The sequence below is a fragment of the Plecotus auritus genome (assembly GCF_963455305.1).
Source record: "Plecotus auritus genome assembly, chromosome: 7".
NCBI lineage: Eukaryota > Metazoa > Chordata > Mammalia > Chiroptera > Vespertilionidae > Plecotus > Plecotus auritus.
Genome location: NC_137774.1, coordinates 71,577,539 through 71,594,599, shown reverse-complemented (window position 1 = coordinate 71,594,599; position 17,061 = coordinate 71,577,539). Strand labels below are relative to the sequence as shown.

The 17,061-nt window shown below is 52.2% G+C and overlaps 1 protein-coding gene across 1 annotated transcript; it reads right to left on the bottom strand.

The window, feature by feature from the left end:
• Window positions 1-1,845: 1,845 nt before the first annotated feature.
• Window positions 1,846-7,182, bottom strand: PRSS22 (serine protease 22). The gene is made up of 6 exons (XM_080679546.1): window positions 7,046-7,182; window positions 5,999-6,025; window positions 5,381-5,552; window positions 4,857-5,134; window positions 3,595-3,752; window positions 1,846-3,005 (listed from the first exon to the last, which is right to left on the bottom strand). Exons 1-6 carry the CDS (start codon window positions 7,125-7,127, stop codon window positions 2,757-2,759), a joined length of 966 nt encoding a protein of 321 aa, XP_080535672.1. The 5' UTR covers window positions 7,128-7,182; the 3' UTR covers window positions 1,846-2,756.
• Between the last annotated feature and the right edge of the window lie 9,879 nt (window positions 7,183-17,061).

Sequence of the window (17,061 nt, the reverse complement as noted above, 5' to 3'; positions counted from 1 at the left end):
AGAAATCCAGGAGAAAGAGGAGAGTGGCTTGGGCCAATGTGAAAAGAAGTAGCCATTTTTGCACATAATTTGAAGATAGAATAGAACTAATAGGATTTGCTGATGGTTTGAATTTAGAGAAAGAGTCAAGGAGGATTTCACATTTTTGTTGTTGGTTTTTTAAAAATCAGGTTTATGGAGTAGTTTACATACAGTAAAATTCACCATTTTTAGTGTATAGTTCTATAAGTTTTGATAAATGCATTCAGTTACATAACTACCACCTAAATCATGATACAGAGCCAGTTCCATCACTGTAAAACGAAATCCCCCTTGCCCCTTTGTGGTCAATCCTTTCCCCATTCCAACCCCTGGCAACTACCCATCTGCTCTCTGTCCCTACAGTTTTGCCTTTTCCACAATGTCATATAAATGGAATCATTCAGTATGCAGCCTCTTAAGTTTGGCTTCTTCTCCTGCATTCAAATCTAGAAGGAGGAGGAAGATGGGAAAGGCTAATGTCCCTTTTATCAGGAAAAAACAGCTTCCCAAGAAACCACCCATCAGAAATCTGCTTTCATCTCATTGGCCAACACTCAGTCCCATAGGCACTGGTGACCTTGCCAGAGATTGCAGAAGTGAGTATTTAGCTTTTCCAATCTCTATGGTGGAGGAAGCAAAGGATGGGGATCAGAATGGGTGCTGGCTGAGCCAACCAAAGAAGTCTGCCACCTAGGGGAATGTTCTGGGATTAAATGTGCTTTTTCACACTGCTCTGGATGCAGAGTCCCAGGCTGGGGAGGGAAAGTCTCCTCGATGGTTAAAGATCTGAGGAAGGAGCCTGTGAAGGAGCATAGCCAGACCTCACAGCCTGCAGCTAAGTCAGCTTCTGCTGTCATGACATTTGTCACTGTGGTGTCTCCACCCCTGCCATTGGGAAGGTAAGAAGGACTCTATAAAGGGCTGTTCATTGTGGGAGGTCAAATGTGAGTGGAGGCATCTGCCTGGATGGGCATATTGGCCCTATTCCCACTGGAGGAGACTTCTCCTGGAGGGAACAGCTGAGCAGGCCGAAGGGCCTTGTCTGCAGCTTCCAGAGGCAGGTGGCATCTGTGGAGCCAAAGCAGTGAGGCCTTCTCACCGAGAGTGGCCTAGATTTGGGGCATGTTCCTGGGCCCACCTCCAACCAAGGAGCAAAGGGACTCCTCTGTGGTATGGACCCTGCCAGGGCGGGGCTGACTACATTTCTACCTCCTGGACCCCCAGCCTGATTGGGAAGGGGGAGTCATGGAGAATCCTGTCAAACTTTGGAGCACCTGCTCCCCACTCCAGGTCCAGCCTGTCTCAGGCTCCTTGAAATGGGTAGAAGGGTGCCCTCAGGTTCAGGGGCTTCCTGGAGGCTGATCATACAACTCAGAGAAAACCCACCTCACCCAGGAGCACTCTGCTATTGATGGGGCAACTTCTCCACCCTGGCAGATATTTCTAGGCATCCCTTTCTCAAAGGCTTTTGTCAGAATGTCACTTTAAAGAGCTTATCTGTTTACTGAAGGGGAGGGAGGAGGGTAAGGAGACCAGAGTGACAGGTAAAGAGAGGACTAGGTCACAAAGGGGAGGTCCTGGGATTCAGCTCCCACCCACTCACTCCCCAGGCTGGTTTCCAGGTGAGCAGGAGGCCAGTGTAGCCTTTGTTTGTTTATTTTAATAAAACCAACCCCACAACATTTCGTGTGATCTGGTAATAACCTAAGGGTAATCAAAACAATAGGAACAAATGTTTTAGAAAAGTACTTCCAATAAAGGGTACCAACCAACCAACAAACACCTGCACTCCCCTCTCAAAAACTCACTCCACTGCCTGGTTCTGGTCGGAAGCACTCCTCTCTGTTAGCATGACTGGACCTGGTTGTTTTCTTGACTTGGCTTTAGAATGAATCCCCTTTTCATCAACTACTCCAGGGAAGCCCAGGTGGACTAGGACAGGGGTCCAGATATGGGGGAGGGGAGGGGTGGAGGAAAAGGGCTGGCCCAGGAGGAAGGAGGCCTAGCTGCAGAGGAGTGGACAGTGGAAAAGCATCCTAAGGGAACAAGAGTGTTAGCTGGGCCTCCCCAGGGCAGGAAGCCAGGCGACTCCTTGTGGCTTCGGACATTGCTCTCACCCCACCCCTGTGGGTGCAGGCAGGTGACTCAAGCCCAAGATGAGGCAGGGCCTAAAGCCCTGCTGTCTCATTGTTGTGCTCCTTCCCCCACAGGGAGGATTCACAGAATCGGCTGTGAGTCACTGGTGAGTCAGCTCCTGGGGGTGAGAGGCATGGCTGCCTCAGCTCAAACCCGGGAGACAGGCCTCTGGGCGCAGGGGGCGTGGTTTCTCCCACCAGCCCTGTTTTGGAAACCCAATCGGCAGGGCCCTGCAGCCACCAAACCCTTGGGGTCCTTTCATGTGGCAGAGCTGGGTCTCCTGCCTTCTATGAAAGGACAGTGCAAAGGTCAGGGGTCAGAATGTTGAACCCCAGGTGGACCCCTGTTTCCCAATGTCCCCATACAAGAGGGGAAAACAGGATCTGGGGAATAAATAATTTATTGAAATTGGGGGAATAAATAAAATATGCGGGCGGGATTACAAATAACTAAAAATCATTAACATATATACACAAAGGCGCTCCCAGCCCCAGGGGTAGAGCCTGAGCCCGGGGGCGGGGCGAGGGCGGGGTCTCCCAGCAGAGACCTGGCGCCCGGGAGAGGTAGATGGCTTATTTACAGCGGAGGGAACCACGTGATTAGGCTGCTGGGCCACCCCAGGCCGCCCTGCGTCCCCGGAGGATTCTTAACCCCGACGGCTTGCTCCCGTAGGAGTGTCCGCGAAGCTGCACCCCTTGCACGATCCTCTGCACCCAGGAGCGGTGGGCGGCCAGGCTGATGTAGACGCCGGGCCGGTTGCGCTCCGCACAGCCCTCGCCCCAGCTGATGATACCGGCCAGCAGCCAGGCACCCTCTACCTGGCACATCAGGGGGCCTCCGGAGTCGCCCTACGGAGAGGAGGGCAGGTTAGGGACCCACGTAAGGCAGCGGATGGGCACAGCCCAGGATCCCACACAGCGGATGGCAGACGGTTCCCTTTGTTGGGGAGGAGGCATTTATCCATCCTGGAGGCCGAGGCACCTGAACTCCACCCAGGCAGGGAGGGCCGGGTAGGACGTGCCTTCTGGGCTCACTTCTGGTGACAAACACCCTGTGTGAGACCTCCTCCCTCATTGGTGAGGCAGAGGGTATTGTTACTTGTTTCACGAATGGGGAACTGGGGTTCAGAAAGAAGACATGACTTGCCCAAGTTGGCAACTTCGGGCAGTAGGGTAGGAATTGCAACCAGGCCTTACAATGTCTAAGGCCAGGCATTGAGCACTATCCTGCCATCCTCCACCCATGACAGCTCCCTGAGAGGGGAGGGCTGGACACCTGAGATGCCCGAAATATGTTATAAGTGTGAACAGATGGGTGAGCGACTGAACCCCCTGGAGGCCTGCTCTGCAAGCATCTAGGGGACTGCAGGGCACAGCTGGTTCTGGGAGAGGCCCAGCCAGCCAGGAGGAATCTCAGGGAAGAAGGTGGGGTGCTCACCAGACAGGCATCACGCTCCCCCTCCAGGTAGCCTGCGCACAACATGTCCTCAGTAATGGCTTCCTGCCCAGCTCCCCTCCAGTACAGGCGACCGCAGATTTCCGAGTCAATGATGGGAACCTTCAGCTTCTGTAGAGTCTGAGGGTGGGGCAGGGGCACTGGGAGCGGGGAAGAGAGAGTCAGGCCTGGGAAGTTCTCCAGGTTGCCTCATTCCCTTAGCAGTGCTTCTCAAAGGCTAATGGATCACCTCTGTCAGGCTCTCCAAAGATGGTTGTGGAAAACCCGAATTCCAGGGCTCCACCTCTGCACCTACTGAATGGGAGCATGAGCATGCAGCTTTAAGCTCTGAATTGTCAAACAAGATCTCTGATGCCCACAGATGGTTAGACCCAATGGTCCAGGTTTGTCCTGTCTCAGGCACTACTTTACCCAGCATGGGGACTGCTACAGGTGAAGTATTCAATAAATGAGCACTCAGTGTTGAATGTCATGAAAACTTGAAGAATTTCCTGACAGCCTGGAGGTGGGAGGAATTGTAGACCCCTTCCCTGCCCCCACAGTCCATAGTTCCAGTTCTCACAGACGCCCCTAAGGACCATGAGGAGGCTGGCTGAAATCTGTCAGTGGGATCTCCAGACACCTGAAATGGTGTCCTTTTTCTTAACTCTTCTGGAATCTGGTTAAAGTCCTATTTTTCTTATTTTTTGTCCTTTCTTAGTCTCTCTCTCTCTTTCTCTCTCTCTCTCTCTCATCTGTTTCTGCTTCACTGCTTCTTACCTTATCTCATCTGCTTTGTGTTTCTAGATGATGTTTTCCAAACCTCCAAACTTAGTTTGCAATTATATTTTACAGTTATGGAGACTGTATTTCCTCCTGGGAATTTTGCCTGCAATTACAGCATGCTGCCACCAGGGATGCCATTCCCATTTTGGAATCTTGGGGCTGTTTTCATATTTATGGCATTCAGCTGGGCCCCACACATGTCTCCTTCCAGCCATTCCTAGATCACTTAATATCTGTGTTGATCTGGCTGCTGTTGCCTCAGAACACAGCGGAAGATGCCTTTAATTAAAAATGACTGAAAACTGTCTACCTAGGCTTCCGTGATGGGATGGATTGTAGTCCATCTTTTTGTCTGTCTGCCATGATATGCCACTGGCCTCTAAGCTTTGCTGCCATGGCACTGTGTCTCTTAGTGTCCACCACCCTCTGTCCGTATCCTCCTTATCTGTCCCCAACTAAATGGTGGAGAAGAAACGCACCTCCATCATGGACACTCCCCCAGCCTGCAATCCAGCAGTTGGTGTTTGGAGGGAGATGGATGGAGGAATCAGGCAGGCAGATGGGCAGGATTCGCTCAGAAAACTGGATGGAGTGCTCGAGGCGCACCAGGGCGATGTCTGCACGGGAGCCCTCCTTCCAGGAGTACACAGGGTGGGGAAGTGCCCAGGCAATCCCCACCTCCTGGGACCTTGGGCCAGGATTCTCCAGCTGCCAGGCGCCCAGCAGCACAGAGAACTGGGATGGCTTGTTCAGAGTGCTGGAAGGAAGAGAGAAGGGGATGGGGTCAGGCAGGAACCACTGATGGCCAGGAAGGGTCTGGGAGGGGTGTTTGGGAAGAGCATGCACAAGAAGTCCCCACAAAAGCAAAAGAGCCTTCTGGGAAGGAGCAGGGTCAGTCCCGAGGGACCCAGACTGAAGCAGCGATGGCAGCCATGGCTGTGTGAGGAGCCCAGGTGTGGGGCAGGAAGCTGGGGACTCAAGTGGAGGAGACTGGCTGTCATACCCCTTGAAGCAATGGGCGGCGGTGACCACCCAGCGCCTGGTGAGCAGGGAGCCTGCACAGTGGTGGGTCCCGTTCTTCTGGATGCTCACAATCCAGGGCCACTCGGCGTCTGCGCTGTCCTCACCACCCACAATCCGGTTCAGCTGCTGCGGCTGCCCACAGGCTGGAGGGGCTGGTGGAGGAGGGTCCAGTTTTCTGTCATCCCCTCAGCATGGCCCTCTGCCCCTTCCACCTGCCCATCTCCAGAGGCCTGTGCTCCACTGCCTCTCCCTCTGCCCTTCTGCCCTGCACGTACCCCCTCCTGTGCTCTTTCTTCCCCTGACCTGCTCTTCCTCTTCCTCTGCCCTCCCTTCTGGCTGGCCTTTCCCCTCCACTTAGCTCTCAGCTCTCTATTCCTTTTACCTTCTCGGCCATTTGCCCTTCAGACTCCAGCTGTACTTGGCCCTCTTTCCTCCACATCCCAGTCTCTGCTCTGCCCTCTGGGCCTCCTTTCCTGCCTGCTCTCTAATTCAACCTCTCTGCCTCCTTCTGACCTGCCCCCCCAGACAGACACATAGACACTGCCCATCCCTTCAGACTTCCTCCATTCCCCCTCCCCTCAGGGCGGTTCCTACTCACCAGGTGTCTTGGCAGCATTGAGGATGGCTGAGGACAAGAGAAGGAAAGGGTCAGGCCAGTGTGAGAGGAGGCCCCCAAGTGCCCAGTGGAGAGAATGGCCCCCAAGTGCCCAGTGGAGTGGACCTCCCCCCATGCCCAGTGACCCCTTCTAGTCTCTCATTCCCAGGCCCCTCCAGGCCTTCCCAGGTCGGGCATTGCCTGGAGCCTGGACATCATGGACAGAACCCTCATGCTCTCATTGTGAGCTGAGCCTTGCACATCCCATCAGCTTTCTCCAGCTTATGCTCAGGATTCATCCCACATGCTGGGGGATGAGAAGCTAGCCCCGGGGACATCTCTCACGGAGAGTGGGCACACATCTGACCCTCTTGGGCTTCCTCCCTCTGACCTAAGTCAGTGACCGGAGACTCCCTTCACCTCCAACCCCAAGCCCAAGGCCTGCATGCTTCTGCCCCAGAAGACAGAAGAAACAGGAGGGAGGGAGCCCTGGCCAGTGTTGTTCAGTGGTTAGAGTGTCTGCCCAAGCACCAAAGGGTCAAGGGTTTGATTCTCTATCAAGGGCAGGTACCTGGCTTGCAGGTTTGATCCCTGGCCCAGGCACATGCAGGAGACAACCAATCGATGTGCCTCTCATATCAATGTTTCTCTCCCCACCTCACCTTCCTACCTCTCTTGCACTCTCTCTAAAAATCAATGGAAAAAATATCCTCCAGTGAGGATTAACACAAAAAAATTAAAAATAAAGAAACAGGAGAGAGGGAGATGATGATAATAATGAATTTGGTCAATAATAACCACCAGAGATGGAGCATATGACACCTCTTATGAATTATACCTGCAGTATTTCATTTAATCCTTGAGCAGTCATGGAGCAGTCAAATAAAGAGAGAGAGGGAGAGTGGGGGGTGAGAGGTGGGGGCAGAGGAGGAGATTGGATTCCGGCAGGCCCTGGAAGGAAGATGGCTGAGTCTAGAGGGAGGAGGAGGTGATCCTGAAGGGGCAGAGAGGGAGGTAGAGAGGGAGGGGCAGCAGGTCCTCAGGACTCACCGGTAGAAGCCAGAAGCAGCAGGGAGGTTAAAATCCTGAAACAGCCCCCACCCAGGGCTAGGGGGGTTCTGGACACAAGCATGTCCGGTGGGGGTGGGGCCACGGCCTGGCGAGCTGTGCCGTGCTGGCCACAGGAGTGTTCCGAGTTCCCTGCAGGTCACCCCTGGTTTTATCCCAGGAGGCGGAATGCTGTCGGACCAGTCCCCCCAGTGAATGGCTCAGTCCCTGCCACCCGGGGCTGTAGGTCACCAGAAGGGGTGGGGCTGTCAGGAGGAAATGAGCCTTAACGGGAACTGGGGGCTCTAGCTGAGACCCCTGCCTCTGGACTGGACCAATGGACTCAGGCTCTGGATCTGGGCTCAGGACACCAGCTCCAGCTGTGGGCCCAGTATCTGGCCTCAGGAGGACAGGCTAGGGAAACTGGACCATGGCCTTGACACTGACTATGGAGTTGGGGGTGCAGAGAAAGGTTCTCATAGCTTGAAAGGAAGGGGGTCCAGATGGGGAAAGGCAGGTGCTCAGACCCAAGGTCTGGCTCCTCAGAAGCAGGAGACTCAGGTATGAGGTCTTGGAGAGGCCCCAGGGCTTTGGGGAGATGGGGTTGCGGGGGGGGGGTAGGGGGGGGCCAGCCAAGGGGATTGCCCAAAGGCTCAGTAAGGCTACTGCCTCCAGGGGCTGGCTGACCTGACTCAGCCAGGAGACCTAGCCCAGCCTGAGGCTCTGGGATCCCGTTAATCCACTTACTGGAAAGCCATGAATCAGGCCCCCAGTGGCTGCCAGTTCTGGGGCGACCTTCCTGTGGGCCCTGTCACTCAGAGGCCCTAGGACTCACCCTACTCACCCTTCACCTGCACTCCCAGGAAGCTTGGGTGGGTGGGGCCAGCCAGGTGCTCCGTGCTTATGACTTAGGAGGCTGCCTGGAAAGGGCTGGGAGACAGGGTCTCCCTCACTCTGCCCGACCCCTGAGCTCCTGGAAGCCCCTCCCCCCAGGGGGTCAAAGAGCCATTGCGCTGCAATTGCTGGAGGAGCCCAGGTCAGGTGTTGGACCCTAGGTGCTCCACCCCCTCCTCCTCCGGAACCTGCCCTGCCCTCCTGAACCCGAGACCCCCACCCTGAGGGCAGGTCTTCCCTGACTCAGTGCCCACACTCGACTCCCCACCCCAAGCAGGAGGAGCAGGCTTCTTCCTCCTCTGAAACAGACTGTATCGCTGTCCCTTCTTTCAGTTCATCAACAAACCTCAAGCTGGGCCCTTGCTGCACCTACGGAGGGGGCGAGACAAGTAACAGTAACAGCTGACAGTTTTTAGTGCACCAGGCGTCACCTCATTTTATCCTCAAATTCCCTTATTATTATCCCATCCTGCTGATGAGGAAACTGAGGCCACTTAGAACGGTTAGTGACTTGCCCAAGGGCCCCCAGCTGGTGAGTGGTGGAGCTTGGATTTGAAACCTGAGCCTGAAGACAGGCAACTGGACTAGACTCAGTGGAGCCTAGGGACCTCAGCCCAGAGGATGGATACTTGTCACCAGGGGTCATCTGTGAGCGTGGGTGGGGGCCTCAGGAGCCCAGATGGGGCACCTGACTCCACTCAGGGGGCCAGTGAAGGCTGCCCAGAAAAGGAGGACCTTGAAACAGAGGCCTGGGGAGTAAGTCAAAGGTGGCCCTGCAGAGGCATGGGGAGAAGGAGTGAGTGCTGGGTGACTCTGGGGCTGGGGTGCAGAGGGACAGGGTGCTGGGAAGGGGCTGGGGGCTGCTACCTCAGATCCTCAGCTCACCCCAGCTGAATCAACATGTTCTACCCCAGAGCCTGCCCCAGGGGTGCCACCTCCTCACGCTGGGAGGGTTTCAGTGGTGGCAGGGTCTGGGATCCTGCAATAGACAGCCTCCCCTGGAGACTGTCAGTGCTGAAAAGGATCACGCTGTGTGTTACTGGGCCTGCTTCCATGGAGGGGCAGGAGGCAGCTCAGGTTATACTGCAGGGGTGAGCCCCTGTCCCACCTCCCCCAAACACAAGCCATGGAAGGGGCGCAGGAGCCTTGAACAGCCCCCAGGATTCAAGGACTGGGGGAGGAGGGACTGCAGGAAAAACCCTCACCGAGCGACTAAGGTTAGGGGCAGTTTCTATGGGGCCCCTCAGCAGCCAAGCAGATATCTCCTAGGTGGGGGGAGGGTGCCCCCCTCCTCACCTGCTCACTCTCCTGGATCTACCTCTGCACCCTATGGCTAGCCATGCCCCTCAGGCGCCCCCAACCCACTCCCTTCCTGAAAATGAGGTGATTGGCCTCCCCAGCTCACTCGACAAACATTTATTGGGCACCTGCTGAATGCCAGCCCTTATGCTGGGCACCGGGACACAATGAGGATAAGACACAGGTCCTATCTTCAGGCAACACACATGGCCCTGGGGACGGGAGGCAGGTGAACAAGTAACAACAGTGAGTGTTATGGGGGTGGGCACAGAGACTGCGGGCCTGGGGAGAGAGTGTCAGGAAAGGGTAGCAGTGGGCAAGGACTCTGGAGGGCCATCCTGAAATTGGGTGCTGTGAGGACAGTGTGAGGAAGCTCCCCGTGGGTCCTCAGATTCTAGGGGAGTGTCTGGTACACGGCAAGCCTCAACGGATGTTTGTTGAATGAATAAACGAGCATAGAAGAGGTGAGTCTGGAGGATTCCACTGGGGACTGGTGCTCCAGCCTCCTGTCTCTCCAGTTTCCCCTTTGTTCCAGATTTTCTCGCCTTTCATGACATCTGGGTCACTGCCCAGGTGACCCAAGAGGCAGGCATGTACCTCAAGATGTTTCTGTCCTTGAGATGGGGTGGCCAGGAAAAGGGCCCTAAGGAGCAGGGCCTGTGGGAGCCAGAGGAAGTCCTGAACAGGCAGTGAAGACTTCCTCGCACAAGTCCTGGGCAAGGGCCCCAGACCATTTCCATGATTCCCAGGAACTGGAGACCCCAGAATTCAACAAAGGGCCACTATCTGCTGGACCCTCACAAGGCACCCTGGCTGAGCATCTCTTTACCTGGGCATGAGGTGGATGGGCTGCCCATCCTGCCACCCACTGCCAAGCCATCTCAGGGCCGTCGGTGAATCTAAACAAGGTGTAGATGACAGACAGGGCTGCAGAGGCCTTACATGAAACAGCAGCTGGAGTCACTTCTCAACCCAGAGAAGTGACTCACCAGCAGCATTTCAGACGTGGGCACCGGGGTCAGGGCAGAGATATGAACAGGGGTATTCATTCATCATCAACCAAAACCTACTGAGCACCTATTGCGTGCCAGGCACTGCCCTATGAGCTGGAGATGCAGCAGTGAACAAACCTCGGATGATCTTCCCTCATGGCAGGGACGCTGGAGGAAACAGAATCAACACAGTAAATCATTTAGTCTGATAAGGTTCATGGGGAAAGCAAAAACAGGGAGGGGTTAGCACAGGAATAGGGGGGCGATGGGAGGTGGGGATGGGGGGAAGGGGATTGCAATCTTAAATCAGGACCCCAGTGCAGCGCTCACTTTTGAACTGAGACTTGTAGGAGGGGGGGCGAGAGTTGTGGGTGCCATCACTGACCCTTCCAGCCCCAGGAATGGCTCGGGCGGGTGGGACTGGCAGATCTGAGCCTTGGCAAAGGAGAGGCACAGTGGCTAAGGGGCCCTGGCTCTGCTTGGAGAAGGTGAGTCCACCATGATGTTGAGCCCACCCTGAACTCTAGGTAAGTTGCTTGGCCTCAAGGAGCCCTTTCCTCTTGGTTCTAGCAGTGTGTTCTGAGACCAGAACTGCCAGCCAGGTGTGGAATCCAGCCTTCCAGTGGGTTTTGTTAGACCTGCAGTGTTGTTTGTTTTTCTAAATTGGGCAAATCTATCTTTTTTTTTTTAAAATCTGAATTTTGACTAACGCTGCTATGAACATGAGTGTACAAGTATCTGCCTGAATCCTTGCTCAGACAGATATCTGGCCCTGTCCGGGTGACTCACTTGGTGGGAGCGTCATCCTGTACACCAAAAAGGTTGGGGTCCAATTCCTGGTCAGGGCACATATCTGGATTGTGGGTTCGATCCCTGGTCAAGGTGCATACTCGGAGGCAACCAACTGATGTTTCTCTCTCCCTCTTCCTCTCTCTCTAAAAATCAGTGAAAACATATCCTCTGGTGAGGATTTAAACAAACAACAACAGAGATTTGTAAACCCATGTTCATAGGAGCATTATTCATAATAGCCGAAAAGTGGGAACAACCCAAGTGTCCATCAATAGATGAATGGATAAGCAAAATGTGGTTCATCCATACAATTGAATATTATTCAGCCATAAAAAGGAATGAAGTACAAACACATGCTACAACATCGACAAACCTCGTGAACTCTATGCTCAATTAAATGAGCCAGACACAAAGAACAAATCCTGTATGATTCCACTTATGTGAGGCGGTCCCTCAAGTCATCTAAGTCATGAAGACAGAAGGTAGATGAGAGTACCTTACCAGGGCCTGGGGGAAGGGAAAGAGGGAATTAGTGCTTAATGGGGACAGAGTTTCAGTTTGGGAAGATGAAGAAGGTGATGGTTGCACAACATCGTGAATATACTTAATGCCACTGAACTGTACACTTAAAATGGTTAAAATTATAAGTCTTATGTACATTGTTCTAAAACGAAAAATATCTGAATGTCCACTTTTTCATGAACATTGGAAGCTGTGGCAACGCTGGGCTCCACTGGCTGAGTCGCCCTGATTGCAGCACAGCCCCACCCACCCACCCCCACTCTGCGCACTGCCTGGTGCCCTGGGTCCTTGGGCATTTCCTGCTCTTGGAGGGCAGGGCCTGGGACAGAGCAGACTCTCCATCCCCCCGCTCAGGTAACTCAAGGTAAGCTCCCAGAGTGAGCAGAGCTCTCCAAAGGAGGCAGGTAAACAGCAGCTCCCTCCTCCAACCTGGGCCTCAGTTTACCCATCTGTGAAGAGGAGCAGTCAGCACTGCAGTACCTGTCCTGACCACATGATAAAGGGCTGCTCAGGTGTGAAGGGTTGGCAGGCGGCCTTGCAAAGTTGAGTGCTGATTGAGCAAGGGGCTGGGCTGTGCTCATCTGCAGACAAGGTTTTCTGGGGCACTAATGGTTTTGAGAGCCCTGGCCTGGTTGGTGCTGTGGACATTAGAGGACACTGCTCGCTGGCTGGTATTTCATCACCTCCCCATGGGGATGTCCTTCCTCCCATCTCACCACACGCCTGAACTGTCCTGGAAATCAGATGTTGCTCGCGACTCCCTGCCTCTTGGAGACTTGGGTTGAACTTGGCTCCAACCCCATCCAAGGTCCCAGGTCCCATATCCCTCTCAGAGCCCTCCCCCTGGCTCTTATGCCCCAGACTTCATATTTTCCTCCATCTCGGTCCAGGTTCCTCATTCTCAGTTTTGTCCTGACCCCAAAGCTCTGACCCTTCTCCCCTCCACAAGAATCCCATCCTCACATTGCACGTACATCAAATCCTTTCCCCACCTTCTGGCTCTCCAACCCTGGGCTGGTGGTCAGGCACTCCCCACCCCCACATCCCCACCTGGGGAATACAAATTTTTCTATCTTATAACATCATTGCCTGTCCTCTTGACATTTCTTTAAAATGGGAGATGAGCATTGCCTCCTTGCCCAGCATTCCATTCTCTAGTTTTAGGGATCCCTCGTCCCAGTCCCTTTCTCGACCCCATACTTTCTAAAAGGCAGAGCTCCCACCTTGGAAGCCCTCAGATTCTTTGAAAGCTGGACGTCTAAGGTCCAGGTGTTAATTATGTGACACCGGGTATCTTCATTCTGACTAATGTCTTCCTGGAATACAGAGCACTACTAGTTCTTGTGGTCTACTAAGACCTTCAGGCAATTTTTTTTTTTAGGTGCAATTATGCCTGCTTCTCCATCTCTTACTAGTCTATCCCTTTCTCTATGGCAGGTCTCTATGGCAGCTTCCCTCTCATGGCTTAGAGTACTCTCCTAGGTTTTGTTCACAACCTTTTCCTCCTTCAGAAAAGTTGACTGTGTATTGGAATTCTTAGAGTTAATCCCATTTTCCCTGTTGTTCTCATGGAAAGATACCCCATCAGCCTGGATTGAAAATGTTTTTAGGGAGAAAGATGGTCAGTCCTCCTACATAAATGTCACTGGACTGTCTACTGTGGGCATCAGAACCCCTCCCGCCTCCCCCCCCACCCCCCACCCTCCGCCCACACACACACACTTCTAACTTCCCAGTCTACGCGCTGTTTCCTTTGGTTGATGGAAAATCCTTTCTATTGCTGCCACCAGCACCTCCACAAGAATTATCTCCTTGTGTCGACTAATTCAATTAATCATAGGTAAGCTTGAAGCCCCCTGTGCTTTGTCTGTTTGTTTACCTCTAAAATAACATGTTTATTAAAGGGATGTGTTAACATGGGCTCCTATTGGCTAGCAAGAGCTAATTGTTAACTTTTCAGAAATTTTGCAAGTGGTTGACATCACATTAGCATCTTGAAATCAGCCATGCATAATTTATGCCATGGAAATCAGCAAATGCTACAAAACAGGTCTTCCCCCAGCCTGCACCCCTAGATAACCCTCTGTGAAATATTAACTGGCATGCCCCCCAGTATTATCCACCATGTGACTGGCATATTCTAAAGCCAGACTCTTCAACAGTCATGCATACTCCTCTCCCTTCTACCTAGGACCAATTAGAGCTACTCTCGCCACAACACAGAAACCAGCCTGGAAGGACTGCACCTCCTCTGTGACCAAGAAGCAGAGAAGGGAGTGCCAGACTGGGAAGGGCTCAGCCTAGACTGCTGGTGGAAGAGGTGAGCTGAGAAGGACAGAGGGAAATGGTCAAGCTGGGTGAGCTGACTCGCTGGGTACTCTTCCAGCACTTGTGGGAAGCATCAGTGACTCAGAGAGGACTGAACCTCAGAGTCATGGGGTCAAAGGTCATGGTCAAAAGTCCAAGGAGGAAGTGACTGACTGTGCAGGATAAGCCACATCTAGGTGCAGATGCAGACTGAGGGGCCCCAGTTCAGTTCTACAAGTGAGCTGGGATCTGCAGGTCCTCCTGGCCCTGCCTTGAGGGGGGGTGCCATGACCTAGTCTCCCGTGCCCCCCTCTTCCTGCCCCCCCCCCCCCGCCACCATGACCTGGGCAGACACATCATGCAGTCATGCTGGTGGAGAGGAAGAATGGAGAAACCCGCTCCAGCCTCCCCCACAGGGTGGAGAGCCACCTCCAACCACGTTCCTTCTCCCCACTCATCCCTCCAGGGAAATGAGTGACTGTGCTAATTACTGCTAATGAATGGCTTCTGGGCAAGCCAGTGTGGAGGTTTCTCCAGCCATGAAGACAGGCAGCTCTGTAGCAAGAAACCCTGTGTGTGAGGAGTCAGTCGGCTTTGGGATTGGGACTTGAACTCCAATGGGCATCTTAAACAGGGAACTTGAGGTTCCCTTGAATACAGATACTTCCTGCCCAGGTCCTCCCATCTCAGAAAATGGCACCACGCTCACCCAGGTGTTCAAGCCAGAAGACTGAGAGTCAGCCTTTAGTCACCCTTTTCTTCCCCACCCATATCCAACAGAAAAGTAAAAACAACTTCTCTGTACACACAGGATACTTTTAACACCAGATGTGTGGAGTTTCCATACCAACCAATTCTCCAATTCTCTGTGGACACCACGTGACCTACCAATTAATTCAGACACAAACTGGAATTCTTACTTTTGTTATTTTTGTTGTTGTTGTTAATCCTCACCCGAGGATATTTTTCCATTGATTTTTAGAGAGAGTGGAAGGGAAGGGGAGAGACAGAGAGAGAGAAACATCAATGTGAGAGAGATATCGATTGGTTGCCTCCCATATGGCTCCAACCAGGGCTGGGGATCGAGCCTGCAACTGAGGTACATGCCCTTCACTGGAATCGAACCCAGGAACCTTCAGTCTGCAGGCCAACGCTCTATCCACTGAGCCAAACTGGTCAGGGCACGAACTGGAATTTGCTCAAATCCCACAGGTTAAGAGTGAGTTCCACAAGACTGTCCCCACTTCAGGTGGTTGTTGCTGAGGTGCTTCGTGCAATCAGAGTAGAACCACAGGGCCCGTCCAGCCACCACCTGTTTCCAGGGGCTCCCACAAGTAGTATGGGCCCGGCAAGTGCCTCAGACACCCCTAACCAATAGCATTACTATGGATAGGCTAAGACTGATGCATCAATATTATTTCACAGCAACACACCAGCAAGTCATGGTGTTTCCAGCCTAGAACGAATAGGAGAATCCAGGCGCTTCTCCCCATCTGCATGGGTCTGTCTGCTCTTCCGTGGACACTGCAACAGCCTCCTGATGGGTCCCCTGCTCCCCTGCCAGTCTCCTCTCCCACAGCAACCAGAGATGTTTAACAAAACGCAAACCAGATTGTGGCACTTCCCAGTTTAAAACTCTAATAGTGCTCACTGTGCTTGGAGATCCAAACTCCTTGGGCTCCTCCCTCCAGGTTTTGCATTATCCGCCCCCCTCCACCCCCGTGCTGACCTATCTCATTCCTGTCCAGCCATGCTGGTCCTCTATTCTCTCTAAGCCCCTTTCCATCCTAGGGTCTTTGCACATGCTGTTCGATCTATCTAAAAGGTCTTAACCACATCTTTAGAGCTGACACCTTCTCTTAGGTCTTAGTTTAAGCGACACCCTCTCAGTTAATCTTTTTCTCAGCCCCATTTCAAATCTTCCACACTTAAAACTGTGGGAGATTTGAAATGGGCAAATGAGATGACCGGATATCCTTCCAATGGAAAACTGCAGCCTCCAGGGTTCATCTGATTCTATAGGGAGGTGTTCTTTGTCTCCGATTAGGCTGTTTCACAACCCTATAGAGACATAATTGTCAGGAAACTGGTAGTAACACAAACAATCCCCATTCCCAGAAAGCAAACCAGTCCAGCAAATGCAGCTGAGTATCATCCTGTGCGAAATGGCAGCTTTGCCAGTTTGCATCAGTTGGAGAATCATTTCAGCAGTCCTTATCTGACTATAAATGGGTGAGACTTTATCCTCTTTTCAACAGGTTGTCATATCTCATTGGTTCCCTCCTTAATTGACAAGTAAAATCTATGAGACGAATTTAGAAAAATCATAATTTTACCTTTTTGTGAAAATTATCCTTTAATGGTGCCCTAAACGTTTCTCTTACTAAAGGTATGTTTTTTATTTATAAACTGTCTTCCTAAAGTATATGTTCCATGAGGACAGGACCTTTGCTTGTTAGGAATAACTAACAAGCGGAAGACTTAGAAAGTAACTGGGTGTCCTTTAAATGGAATGCTGAGTCTTATCTAGCTCCTTTGGAGTTATATGCTTCTAATATGGGTCTTGGTGCCTTTGTCTTCAACTAGGCTATTTTACAAATACATTTTTACCCTCCACCTTGCAGAAAAGACGATTCCAAACATTACCCTTTTTTGTTCTGTAGGATAAATGTCCAGTTTTGCATTCATTAGCAAACTGAATTCCCATATATATTTTTCTTCAGATTCCCTTTTAAACCATTTTTTAAAATCCTCACCCAAGGATGTTTATTGATTTTAGAGAGAGCAAGGGAGAGAGAGAAAAAGAAAGAGACATCTATGTGAGAGAGAAAACATTGATGAAACATCTCGCCCTGAATGGGACCTAACCCAAAAGCAACCTAGGTATGTGCCCTGACCAGGTATAGAACCCACAACCTTTTGGTGCACAGACGACACTCCAGCCAACTGCACCACCCAGCCAGGGTTAAACCACCTTTAACATCTTGTGGCTTCCTCATTCATTAATGAGTTAAAATCTTTGATTCATGCCTATTTTATATTTATTTGAAAATCGTATTTTTACCTTTAGGGAAATTATACATATTTCCCCATTTAGTACTTTTTGTTGTTGTTGTTGACAGTATTACAGGTGTCTGCCAATCCCCCCCTTTACCCCCATCCTCCCGGCCCCTGCCCCACCCAGGCCTTCACCACACTATTATCTGTGTCTAT

Coding starts and splice junctions, on each gene's coding strand:
- PRSS22 (XM_080679546.1), bottom strand. CDS start 7,127: ATGCTTGTGTCCAGAACCCCCCTAGCCCTGGGTGGGGGCTGTTTCAGG. Junction 3,753..4,856: donor GGGGAGTGTCCATGATGGAG/GTGCGTTTCTTC, acceptor CCCCGCTCCCAG/TGCCCCTGCCCCACCCTCAG. Junction 3,006..3,594: donor GGGAGCGTGATGCCTGTCTG/GTGAGCACCCCA, acceptor TCCTCTCCGTAG/GGCGACTCCGGAGGCCCCCT.